At 49.6% G+C, this 12738-nt stretch overlaps 1 protein-coding gene across 1 annotated transcript; it reads left to right on the forward strand.

Moving 5' to 3' along the window:
* The first annotated feature begins 460 nt into the window (after positions 1–460).
* Positions 461–12083, forward strand: AGMAT (agmatinase). Its single transcript, XM_001149966.8, has 7 exons — positions 461–855; positions 2193–2395; positions 5447–5495; positions 6535–6730; positions 7723–7902; positions 10723–10807; positions 11844–12083. Exons 1-7 carry the CDS (start codon positions 584–586, stop codon positions 11915–11917), a joined length of 1059 nt encoding a protein of 352 aa, XP_001149966.3. The 5' UTR covers positions 461–583; the 3' UTR covers positions 11918–12083.
* Positions 12084–12738: the final 655 nt, after the last annotated feature.

The raw sequence follows: 12738 nt of genomic DNA on the forward strand, positions 1-12738 counted from the left end.
CTAACTTTACTGCTTCTTGAGATTCCTATCCCTGGACATTTAAAAATACATTATTAAAAAAATGCATTTCCTATTTTTCTGGCTTAGAGAAAGATCATTTTCCTTCATATCTTTCTGGCTTTAAAAATATTACTCTGGGGTGGCTGCTGTGGCTCACACCTGTAATCCCAGCACTTTGGGAGGCCAAGGTGGGAGGATCACTTGAGTCCAGAAGTTGGAGACCAGTCTGGGCAACACAGTGAGACCGTCTCTATAAAAACAAGCAGAATTACTCTGAATGGGAGAAGAGGCTGCTGAAGGCCACAGTGGGGAGCAGGGCGCAGACACCGCTGGCACAGTGCTGGCCAGTGGGCACCCCCAGCCTGACTCTATTTGCCAGAGGCTGAAGTCCAGAGGGGTTGAGGGGAGAGCACGGCAGGTCCCTGGGGCCCCTCCCCCGCCTTGATCCCAGGGCGCCCCTGACCTTTGAGCCGGCTCGGGTTCCGGCTCTGGCGCGTGCACACTCGCCTCGCCGTTCGGGACCAGCCAGATCGCGGCGGCCTCGCGGGCGGTCTGGTCGGTGAGGTCTTGGCCGCGCGCGGCAATGCTGAGGCTGCTGGCGTCCGGGTGCGCCCGGGGCCCGGGGCCCGGCGTGGGCGCGCGTCCTGCCGCAGGGCTCTTTCACCCGGGGCGCCGCCAGAGCCGCCAGGCTTCCGACGCGCCCCGGAACCAGCCCCCCAGCCCCGAGTTCGTGGCCCGGCCGGTGGGCGTCTGCTCCATGATGCGCCTGCCGGTGCAGACCTCCCCCGAGGGGCTGGACGCTGCCTTCATCGGGGTGCCCCTGGATACTGGGACCTCCAACCGGCCTGGGGCGAGGTAAGGCCGGAAGGACAGGGGCCGGGTACACGTGGAGGGACTGCTTGCTGGCTGTCGGGCATGGAAAGCACCGAGACAGGCGCCCCTGCTGGCCCCGGGTCGAGTTGGAAGCTGGTGGCCGGCTCCAAAATGCCCCTTATAGTTTGAGATGGTTGATTTCCCTGGACCCTCAATAAGCAACCCCCAGGGCTCAACATGGGCGTGGCCTCCCACAGCTTAGTGTCATCATTGGTCAAGAAGGGATTTTGGCCGGCCGGGTGGCTCATGCCTGTAATCCCAGCACTTTGGGAGGCTGAGGCGGGCGGATCGCGAGGTCAGGAGTTTGAGACCATCCTGACCAACATGGTGAAACTCTGTCTCTACAAAGGTACAAAAAAAAAAAAAAAAAAAAAAAAAAAAAAAAAAAAAAAAAAAAAAAAAAAAAAGCCGGGCATGGTGGCGCGGGCCTGTAATCCCAGCTACTCGGGAGGCTGAGGCAGGAGAATCGCTTGAACCCGGGAGACGGAGGTTGCAGTGAGCTGAGATTGCGCCACTGCGCTCCAGCCTGGGCAACAGAGTGAGACTCCGTCTCAAAAAAAGAAAAAAGAAGGGATTCTGGAGCCTGAACCTTCTCTGTGTCCCCATCCTGGGGCCTTGCTGGGATGGCTGCTGTGGATTCCTCCCCTCTCCTCTCCCCAGCTTACAGTGGCAGGTGACATTGCATTTGAGAGCAGAAACTGGCTGCCCCTTCCCCAAATCTGAAGATGTCACCTGACTCAAGAAATGCTCAAATGAAGGCAATTTTCCTAGGATCAAGTCGAAGGAAGCAAAATTCATCTTCCTAGTTATTGAACGTCAGCAATTTCTGATTCAGCTCAGCAACACTATATCTGACCGTACTGATCTGAATTATGAAAGCCAGCACTTATTAAATGTCTCCTAAGTGCAAGGTGCTTTGCATAGATTACCTCATTTAATTTTTACTACAGTGCAAGGTAAATATTTTACAAATCAGGAAACTGAGACTCAGGTAGATCATGAAATTGGCTAATGCCATTTAGTACACTTATTTAGTCTCTTCGATATATAGCCTAGATCAGTGATTCTCAAGTGGGGCGGTTTTGCACTCAGGGGACATTTGGCAGTATCTGGAGGCGTTTTTGGTTGTTACACCTTGGAGGAAGGGTGCTACTGGCACCTAGTGAGTACAGGCCAGGGATGCTGCTAAACATTCCATTATGCAATACCGCGACATGGAATCATCTGGTCCCAAATTGCTGAGGCTGAGAAGCCCTGGCCTAAGCAAAGCCTGAAATCTCTGCAGATGGTGGCTGACAGGATGATTCTTCCTTCTGCAGATTCGGACCTCGCCGCATCCGGGAAGAATCAGTGATGCTTCGGACAGTCAATCCTAGCACGGGGGCCCTCCCCTTCCAGTCCCTCATGGTTGCAGACCTAGGCGATGTGAATGTCAATCTTTACAACCTTCAGGACAGCTGCCGGCGAATTCAAGAGGCCTATGAGAAAATTGTAGCAGCTGGCTGTATTCCTCTGACCTTGGGTAATGTCAGTCTGCAAGAGCCAGAGTAGTTCCCTGCACTCAGGGTTTACTTATCAGGGGCTTGAGTACAGCTACTTCTCCCCTGCAAGCCACTGCAAATGTGCAGACAGTAGGAAAGAGAGCATTGTAATTCATTTATTTTAATCCCTGGGGAGAGAATATTTCACGTGTGTGTGTGTGTGTGTGTGTAAGACAGTCTCACTCTGTTACCCAGACTGGAGTGCAGTGGTGCAATCTCAGCACATTGCAACCTCCACTTCCTGGGTTCAAGCAATTCTCCTGCCTCAGCCTCCCAAGTAGCTGGGATTACAGGCGCCCACGACCATGCCTGGCTAATTTTTGTATTTTTGGTAGAGTCGGGGTTTTGCCATGTTGGCCAGGCTGGTCTTGAACTCCTGACCTCAAGTGATCCGCCCACCTTGGCCTCCCAAAGTGCTGGGATTACAGGCATGAGCCACCGCACCCGGCCAAGATGATGTTTCTAATGACTTTATTTGCGAGGAGGACTGCAAAGAGGGTGTTTTTGTCCTGCTCAGGGTCTACATCAACCTATAGGGCAGCTTTCCCCTTATCATCACCCCTGACCCACTCTCACTTTTTCTCTTGTTCACAAATACTTAAAATGACAGGGATCTTTTCCTAAATATCCAAATTCACTTTTGCCAAGTTAGAGAGCCTAGCCTGCATGGCATACGGAGAGGAGTGTGGTTTCCCGATGGCATGGTTTGAAGTCTCAGCTGCACTTCTCCCTAGCAATGTTGCTGTATACCGAGCTTGATGCTTCACACCCTCACCTGTAAGATGGGAATGATCACAGTAACACCTACTCACTGCATGCTGTGAGGGGCATATAATGAAAGTGCACATGAAATGCCCAGCATCAAGCATGGCATATCTTTTTTTTTTTCTTTTTTTTTTGAGACAGAATTTCACTCTTGTTGCCCAGGCTGGAGTGCAATGGCACGATCTCGGCTCACTGCAACCTCCGCCTCCCGGGTTCAAGCAATTCTCCTGTCTCAGCCTCCTGAATAGCTGGGATTATAGGCGCCCGCCAGCATGCCCGGCTAATTTTTATATTTTTAGTAGAGATGGGGTTTCATCATATTGGTCAGGCTGGTCTCGAACTCCTGACCTCAGGTGATCTGCCCGCCTCGGCCTTCCAAAGTGTTGGGATTACAGGCGTGAGCCATTGCGCCCGACCTATGCATGGCATATCTTAAGCTTCAATAAATGTTAACTATTATTATTATCAGAAAGAATACTTTCCTAGGTCTGTGCTGTCCAGTAAGGTAGCCACTAGCCACATGTGGCTACTTAAATTCTTTTTTTTTTTGAGACAGAGTTTTGCTCTTGTTGCCCAGCTTGGCTCACGGCAACCTCCGCCTCCTGGGTCCAAGTGATTCTCCTGCCTCAGCCTCCTGAATAGCTGGGATTACAGGCGCGTGCCACCACGCCCAGCTAATTTGTTGTATTTTTAGTAGAAATAGGGTTTCAACATGTTGGCAAGGCTGGTCTCGAACTCCTGACCTCAGGTGATCCGCCGCCTCAGCTTCCCAAAATGCTGGGATTACAGGCGTGAGCCACCACGCCCGGCCTAAATTCAAATTAATTAAAATAAAATATTCAGTTTCTTAGTCATATTAGCTACATGTATGTCACATGTGTGTCACATGTGGATAGTGGCTACCATATGGGCCAGTGCAGATAGAACATTGTCATCATCATAGAAGGTTCTATTGAACAGAGCTATTCTAGGCATTTTCCTAGAATACTCTGAAAAGGCAATTCCTAGAGTAGCTCTTAACTTGTCTAATTTCCTCTTTTATTTATTTATTTTTGAGACACGGTCTCACTCTGTCACCCAGGCTGGAGTGCAGTGGTGCCGACATGGCTCGCTGCAACCTTGCCCTCCCTGGGCTCAGGTGATCCTTCCACTCCAGCCTCCCGAGTAGCTGGGTCTACAGGCGTTTGTCACCATGCCCAGCTAATTTTTGTATTTTTTGCAAAGACGGGGTCTTAATGTATTACCCAGGTGGACCTTGAATTTCTGGGCTCAGGCGATCTGCTTGTCTTGGCCTCCCAAGGTGTGAGCCACTGCGCCTGGTCTATTTTTATTTTTATTTTTTAGAGACGTGGTCTTGCTGTGTTGCCCAGGCTGGTCTCAAACTTCTAGGCTCAAGCTATTTATTTATTTATTTTATTTTATTTTATTTTTTGAGATGGAGTTTCACCCTTGTTGCCTAGGCTGGAGTGCAGTGGCGCGATCTTGGCTCACCGCAACCTCCGCCTCCTGGGTTCAAGTGATTCTCCTGCCTCAGCCTCCAGAGTAGCCGGGATTACAGGCATGCGCTACCATGCCCGGCTAATTTTGTATTTTCAGTAGAGACGGGGTTTCTCCATGTTGGTCAGGCTGGTCTTGAACTCCCAACATCAGGTGACCTGCCCGCCTCGGCCTCCCAAACTGCTGGGATTACAGGCATGAGCCACTGTGCCCAGCAAGCTATATCATTTTTTTGAGATAGTGTCTTACTCTGTCGCCCAGGTTGGAGTGCAGTGGCACGATCACAGCTTACTGCAGCCTTGACCTCCCAGGCTCATTCAGCATCCTGCCATTCTATAAGATCTTACTGTAGCTGTGGTTATAACTCCCCCCAGGCTGAAAGGGTGAAAATTGAGTTAAGATTATTCAGCTGGGCATGGTGGCTCACGCCTGTAATCCCAGCACTTTGGGAGGCCAAGGCGAGTGGATCACTTGAGGTCAGGAGTTTGAGACCAGTCTGACCAACATGGTGAAACTCCGTCTCTACTAAAAATACAAAATTAGCCAGGTATGGTGGTGCACACCTGTAATCCCAGCTACTCGGGAGGCTGAGGCAGGAGAATCGCTTGAACCTGGGAGGCAGAGGTTGCAGTGAGCCGAGATTGTGCCATTGAACTCCAGCCTGGGCAACAGAGCAAAACTACATCTCAAAAAAAAAAAAAAAAAAAAAAAGATTATTCTATGTAATCCTCCAATTCACTTTCCAGATGTTTTCTTCTTCCTCTTTGCAGGTGGAGATCACACAATCACATATCCCATATTGCAAGCGATGGCAAAAAAGTAAGTCTCAAATGGCTTGGGCCCAGCAAGATTTCAAAAGCCAGAAGCTAGGGAATGAGTTATTTGCTGTTTGGTGGCATTAGGTGACTGCTGCTGGCTCAGATTATGAGCTGCTTCTGGGGATCAAAATTAAGGTTGAGCTCCAGGTGTCTCTGTCAGTCAGCAGCTAGAAGCCAAGACAATTTATTATTAACACTTCTGGCCACCCTCCCTTGCCCTAGATCTCTCCTGGTATGTGTGCTCAGCATTTTCAACTTGCTTCTGTTTTTGGAAGATGAGCCTCTAGTGAAATACACAACCTCAGTTAACTTCAGTTTCTGTTTTGCTTCAATGGCCAAAAACAAACGCTGACAGGCACAATGGTGGAGCTTGCTGCGAGGCCCTTGTTTCCTCCTGAAAGGGCACCTTTCCCAGTCAAAAGACTGATTTGCCAGTAGTGGAAGTCTACCCAGGATTGGCCAACTTTGGCTAATTTAGTTTGAGAAAGAGACAGAAGGACCCGGGTGGAGGGTGGCAGCTCCAGAATGTGTCTGTGGAAGCACATGTGGGTGGCATTCTGGTTGGAGGTGGGAGGGTGCAGGTCTTTGCTCAAAGCTGCATTTATTCCTCACGGATTTGGATCAGATGTTTATTTTGGGTGGCTGGCAGGGGTTGATGGAGGTTATGGAGAGAGCTGGATTAAAGCTTCCTCTTCCTCGGTTGGAGAAAGGGTGTGTCTTGGTTTAGTTAAGCCTTCAGCCAAGCTCCCCTGTGCCACCACCCTTGATTCTCATCCTGTCTCTAAGTGAAGCAAATTCTGGGTGATAGGTGTGGGTGGCAGCCAAAACATGTCTATTTCCTGCCTGACTTCTGTGAGTTTATTGTTCCTCTGAGATGCTAAGTGATCTCAAGAAGACAGGAACCAGTTGCAAGGCAGAAAACGGATGCCAGGTCTCCCCTTTTTGGCTGTGAATTGTCACCAAGTTTTGGTGGCCTGAAGGGTGGCTGTGCTAGGGCCCCACAGGGAGGGTTGGCCTCTGAGCTGCCCTGTTGTCATCAGGCATGGCCCAGTGGGGCTGCTGCATGTGGACGCACACACGGACACGACCGACAAGGCCCTAGGAGAGAAGCTCTACCACGGGGCGCCCTTCCGCCGGTGTGTGGATGAGGGTCTCCTGGACTGTAAGCGTGTGGTGCAGATTGGCATCCGGGGCTCTTCCACGACCTTGGATCCCTACAGATACAACTGGAGCCAGGTGACAGACCGAATGCTCCCCACCCTTGCCCCTCAAAATGTCTTCCTCTCCGTTGCCTCACCAGTGGCAACCAGGGATTCAGCAGGGGCTTTACTAATCAAGTCTGAAAGCAGGGATAAAAGGCTGAGTTTGCATCATCAGGGGCATATGGAGCATAGGAGTGAGGAGGTTGGTTTATGGGCCATGGGAAGTCTATCGCTGGGCGGGGGAGACAAGCAGAAATCGACCAACCCCTCGGACGGCGCTGGCTTAGAAGAGGGGAGGAGGCTGGGCACAGTGGCTCACACCTGTAATCCCAGCACTTTGGGAGGCTAAGGGGGGTGGATCACCTGAGGTCAGGAGTTCGAGACCAGCCTGGCCAACATGGTGAAACCCCGTCTCTACTAAAAATACAAAAATTAGCCAGGTGTGGCGGTGCGCACCTGTAATCCCAGCTACTCGGGAGACTGAGGCAGGAGAATTGCTTGAACGTGGGAGGTGGAGGTTGCAGTGAGCTGAGATCGCGCCACTGCACTCTAGCCTGGGTGACAAAGTGAGACTCCGTCTCAGAAAAAAAAAAGAGGGGAGGAAGTCCGGACCCAAGATGAGTTGCCACCTTCTTAGTTCTGGTCCTCATACCCTCTAGGCAGAATGGCTCTCAGATAGACATGTATGACAAGACCCCAATGGAACAGACCCAAATCCCTTGCTTTTAGAGTGTGCCAAGGCCAGTCTTCTGGACAGAGCAATTCAAAAGGTGCTAGCGTGAGCTGCTGTTTCCCACTCTTGCTTTAGCAAAGCTTCTCTCTGATTCCAACTCCATCAGTCAGCTTTGACCCTGCTGCCTTACCACTCATTGTCCCTCCCTTCCTCACCTGTAAAATAGGATAGTTCCCTCTTCATGGAGATGGAGGGTCAAGTGTCATGTGCACACAGAGCTGAGCATGGGGCTGGCAAACAGGAAATGCCCTGTAAATGCTGCCAGACAGAAACCTCAGTCCCTGTCTCTGCAGGGCTTCCGGGTAGTCCTGGCTGAAGACTGCTGGATGAAGTCGTTGGTTCCTCTGATGGGGGAAGTCAGGCAGCAGATGGGAGGCAAACCCATTTATATCAGCTTTGATATTGACGCTCTGGATCCTGCCTATGCGCCAGGGACAGGGACACCTGAAATTGCTGGTCTTACTCCTAGTCAGGTAAGGAGATTCCACCAGTGAAGATCCTGGGGGTGGAGACACTTAACACCCATTTTCCTAGGACTTGAAGCGAATCTTTAGGAATCAGGATAGGATTTTTGTTTGTTTGAGACGGAGTCTCACTCTGTCGCCCAGGCTGGAGTGCAGTGGTGCGATCTCGGCTCACTGCAACCTCCGCCTCCCAGGTTCAAGCGATTCTCCTGCCTCAGCCTCCTGAGTAGCTGAGATTACAGGCACATGCCACTATGCCCGGCTAATTTTTGTATTTTTAGTAGAGATGGGGTTTCACCATGTTGGTCAGGCTGGTCTCGAACTCCTGATCTCGTGATCCACTCACCTCGGCCTCCCAAAGTGCTGGGATTACAGGTGTCAGCCACCGCGCCTGGCCGCCAAGGTAGGATTTTAAGAGCAGAGCACCTAGGCCTTTTCTGTTCTCTGGGCTGAGGATAAGTTTGAATACCCTCTTACTGAAGGGTGATTGATTTTGGCAAGGGCCTTCATTTCCTATCTGGGATATAATAGTCCCTTATTTTGTCCTTTATTTGCTCTTCCTGCCTTCAGTTCATCTGCCATGAAAACAACAGTTCATGGGAACAACATTATAGTATCCTCTCTTAAGAACACTAAACTTGGCCGGGCACGGTGGCTCACGTCTATAATCCCAGCACTTTGGGAGGCCGAGGCGGGTGGATCACGAGGTCAGGAGATCGAGACCATCTTGGCTAACACGGTGAAACCCCGTCTCTACTAAAAATACAAAAAAATTAGCTGGATGCAGTGGCGGGTGCCTGTAATCCCAGCTACTCAGGAGGCTGAGGCAGGAGAATGGCATGAACCCGGGAGACAGAGCTTGCAGTGAGCCGAGATAGAGCCACTGCGGTCTGGCCTGGGCGAAAGAGTGAAACTCCGTCTCAAAAAAAAAACAAAAAAACAAAAAAACACACTAAACTTGGCCAGGTGTCGTGGCTCACGCCTGGAATCCCAGCACTCTGGGAGGCCGAGGCGGGTGGATCACAAGGTCAGGAGTTCGAGACCAGCCTAGCCAAGATGGTGAAACCCCGTCTCTACTAAAAGTACAAAAATCAGCCAGGCACGGTGGCAGGCATCTGTAATCCCAGCTACTTGGGAGGCTGAGGCAGGAGAATTGCTTGAACCCTGGAGGCGGAGGTTGCAGTGAGCTGAGATCGTGCCACTGTACACCAGCCTGGGCAACAGAGCAAGACTCCACTTCAAAAAAAACCAACCAACCAACCAAACAAAAACACTAAACTTGGCCGGGCGCAGTGGCTCACACCTGTAATCCCAGCACTTTGGGAGGCCAAGGCATCAGGTGGGTGGTTCACCTGAGGTCGGGAGTTTGAGACCAGCCTAACATGGAGAAACCCCATCTCTACTAAAAATACAAAATTAGCTGGGCATGGTGGCACATGCCTGTAATCCCAGCTACTCGGGAGGCTGAGGCAGGGGAATCACTTGAACCTGGGAGGCTGAGGTTGCGGTGAGCCGAGATCATGACATTGCACTCCAGTCTGGGCAACAAGAGTGAAACTCCATCTCAAAACAAACAAAAACACTAAACTTATCTTTTTAGGGTTAAATTTAAATAAAAGTGCATACAACGGGCCAGGCGCAGCGGCTCAGGCAGTAACCTCAGCACTTTGGGAGGCCAGGGTGGATGGATCGTTTGAGCCCAGGAGTTTCAGCCCAGCCTGGGCAACATAGTGAGATCCCATCTTTACTAAAAATAAAAATAAAAATTAGTCTGGTGTGCACCTGTAGTCCCAGCTACTAGGGAGGCTGGGGCAGGAGGATCAACTGAGCCTGGCAGGTCAAGCCTTCAGTGAGCCGTGATCATACCACTGCACTATAGCCCGGGTGACAGAGACCCTGTCTTAAAAATAAATAAATAAATAAATAAATAAATAAATAAAAGTGCATGCGATGGCACAATTACCTGCCAAGGTAAGCTCAAGAGTTTTAGAAACACCCAAATAAAGCTCCAATAATGTGTGCTGCGAGTAAATGCACGGGGGCAGAATGGTTATGACTAGAATCTCCCCGAGGGCAGGACCTATGTATTGTTCCCTACCTTGTCCTTGGAGCATAGGACAGTGCCTAATACAAATAGTAGGCACTCAAAGACATTTGAGAGTAAATGAATGAAGACTGCTTAAACCTAATCAAGTACCTTACATCCTCTAAGATCTTAAAAGGAGGGTGGCCATAACTCTCTCTCTTGAAATGGCTGTAACCATCCTCTCTTCTCATGAGGGATTTCTGAAACACATTCCTCATCCCTCTGCTTAGCGACCTTCTGGGCTTTTCACCTGCAGGATGGGAACCCTTTCAGACAAGGTCACTCTCTTCCCATCAGTCTCCCTCACTTATTCTGTCTTCTGGCCACATCTCACTACCTGAACTTTTCCCATCTTGGTGCCTTTGCCTGTGTTTTTCCCTCTGCCTGGCCTATCCCTTGAACTGGGTATTTCCACCTTGGGGAAGCCTTACCCACCTCTCCAGGCTGTTAACTGTGCTGATACCATTCTGGGCTTGCTTTTCTTGAAGCCCTTGGTGCATGACATTGAAACGATTGGTTTCATTGTCTCCATCACCACACCATGCAGCCCTGAGGAGCAGGGACTGTGTACGCATTATCTGTGTCTTTGGGAGGCCTGCCAGTGTGCCTGGCAGTCAACAAATGTTTATGGAGGGAAAGCCAATTCCAAGTCAAAGGGTGGCGTGTGCTGGGAAAAGCTCTACTGGGTGCTTTTCACTGTAAATGATTACCACTGTGGACAACTCAGTCTTGATCTTGAATAGGCTCTGGAGATCATCAGGGGTTGTCAAGGCCTGAACGTGGTGGGCTGTGATCTTGTCGAAGTTTCACCACCGTATGATCTTTCTGGTGAGTAAGCAAAGAGACTGTGATCCATGGGCAAGCCGGTAGCTTAAATTACACGAAGCTAGTTAATAAGTAGAAAATGGGGCCAGGCATGGTGGCCCAAGCCTGTAATCCCAGCACTTTGGGAGGCCGAGGTGGGCAGATCACCTGAGGTCAGGAGTTCAAGACCAATTTGGCCAACATGGCGAAACCCCATCTCTCTAAAGATATAAAAATTAGCCAGGTGTGGTGGCACACACCTGTAATCCCAGGTACTCAGGAGGCTAAGGCAGGAGAATCGCTTAGAACCTAGGAGGCGGAGGTTGCAGTGAGCTGAGATTGCGCCACTGCACTCCAGCCTGGGTGACAGAGCGAGACTCCATCTCAAAAAAAAAAAAAAAAAAAAAGGATGAGTCCCTTATATGACTTGGGGAAGCAGCTGAGCATGTCCAATGGTGAAGAAAACACACCTATTACTGCACACCTTACAAACATGAGCTCATTAACCCTAACAAAACCCCCAGGAGGTAGTTAAGTATCATTAGCTTGCCCACTAATCAGCAGAAGAGAAAGAAACCAGCCTGCAGTCTAGTGACAGGGTGGCCCAATCCCCGTCTCCTTTGATGTTTCATTGCAAAGTGAATTCTAAAGCGTAAATAATATATGTTAATATTTATCAAATAGGAACTTAGCTGGTTAAGATCTTCAAAGCAGACGCCATCCCAATAATTTTAATGTAGACGAGCTTATGGAATTAGGCCTATCGACCTCAGAGGGTAGATAATACAGTACACATCATTATTATGGGTTCTCCTTTGGGAAAAATCTGTTCTCAGAGTAAACAAAGAACTTTCTGAATTTTAAAATATGATTCCCAAATGATGCTTGATGGAGGCAGAGAGCCTGGGCAAGCGTGTTCACAGCTGGTGGGCACCCTAGAGGGGTGCACAAGACAGGGCTCTGGAAAAGGAGGCACAAGGGGAAGAAAGCTGAGGAGTCCCAAGGCTTGGCTCAGGGGGTGGTCTGCAGGGTATTCATGTGAGGTTTTACTTTTTCGTAGGGAACACAGCCCTGCTGGCGGCTAACCTGCTGTTTGAGATGCTGTGTGCTCTCCCCAAAGTGACAACCGTCTGAGTCTTGTGCTCTTCAAGACAAAACAGATTGCGTCGCTCACAAGTTCTCAAGAAGAACTTATGAGTAAGCAGTCTGAGAACTAAAGAGTTTATGCCAAGAAAACTTTCTGCTGAAAGTGTCATTGCTGGCTGTGAAGTCGGGATAGTCAGTAGAATTCTCACCCAAACGGCAACATTTCTAAGGAACTTGGATTAATTGGGGAAAAAAAAAAAAAAAAAAGGAGTACTTGTACTGCTTTGATTTTTTTTCCTTTGATGAAAGATGGAGGATAAAGGGGAAGTGAGGAGAATTTCTTTCAAGATTATCTAAACATTAGAAACATGACATTTAAAAAAACTATGAAATAATACTATATAAGCATTCCATATTTCTATATCCTCCTTTTAAACATTTTTTTTTTTTTGAGATAGAGTTTTGCTTGTCACCCAGGCTGGAGTGCAATGGCATGATCTCAGTTCATTGCAACCTCCGCCTCCCGAGTTCAAGCGATTCTCCTGCCTCAGCCCCCTGAGGACCTGGGATTACAGGTGCCTGCCACCACGCCTGGCTAATTTTTGTATTTTTAGTAGAGACAGGGTTTCACCACATTGGCCAGGCTGGTCTTGAACTCCTGACCTAAGGTGATCCGCCTGCCTCAGCCTCCTTAAAGTGCTGCGATTACAGGCATGAGCCACCGCGCCCAGCCGCTTTTTAAAATTTTGATGATCTGCTTCCTAGAGTATTGAGTATCTTCCTTTAAAATACAGCTCCTCCTCAGACGCTGCAGTGAGCTGAGATCGCACCACTGCACTCCAGCCTGGGTGCCAGAGCAAGACTCCATC

The sequence above is a fragment of the Pan troglodytes genome, chromosome 1, assembly GCF_028858775.2.
Source record: "Pan troglodytes isolate AG18354 chromosome 1, NHGRI_mPanTro3-v2.0_pri, whole genome shotgun sequence".
NCBI classification, from domain to species: Eukaryota; Metazoa; Chordata; class Mammalia; order Primates; family Hominidae; genus Pan; species Pan troglodytes.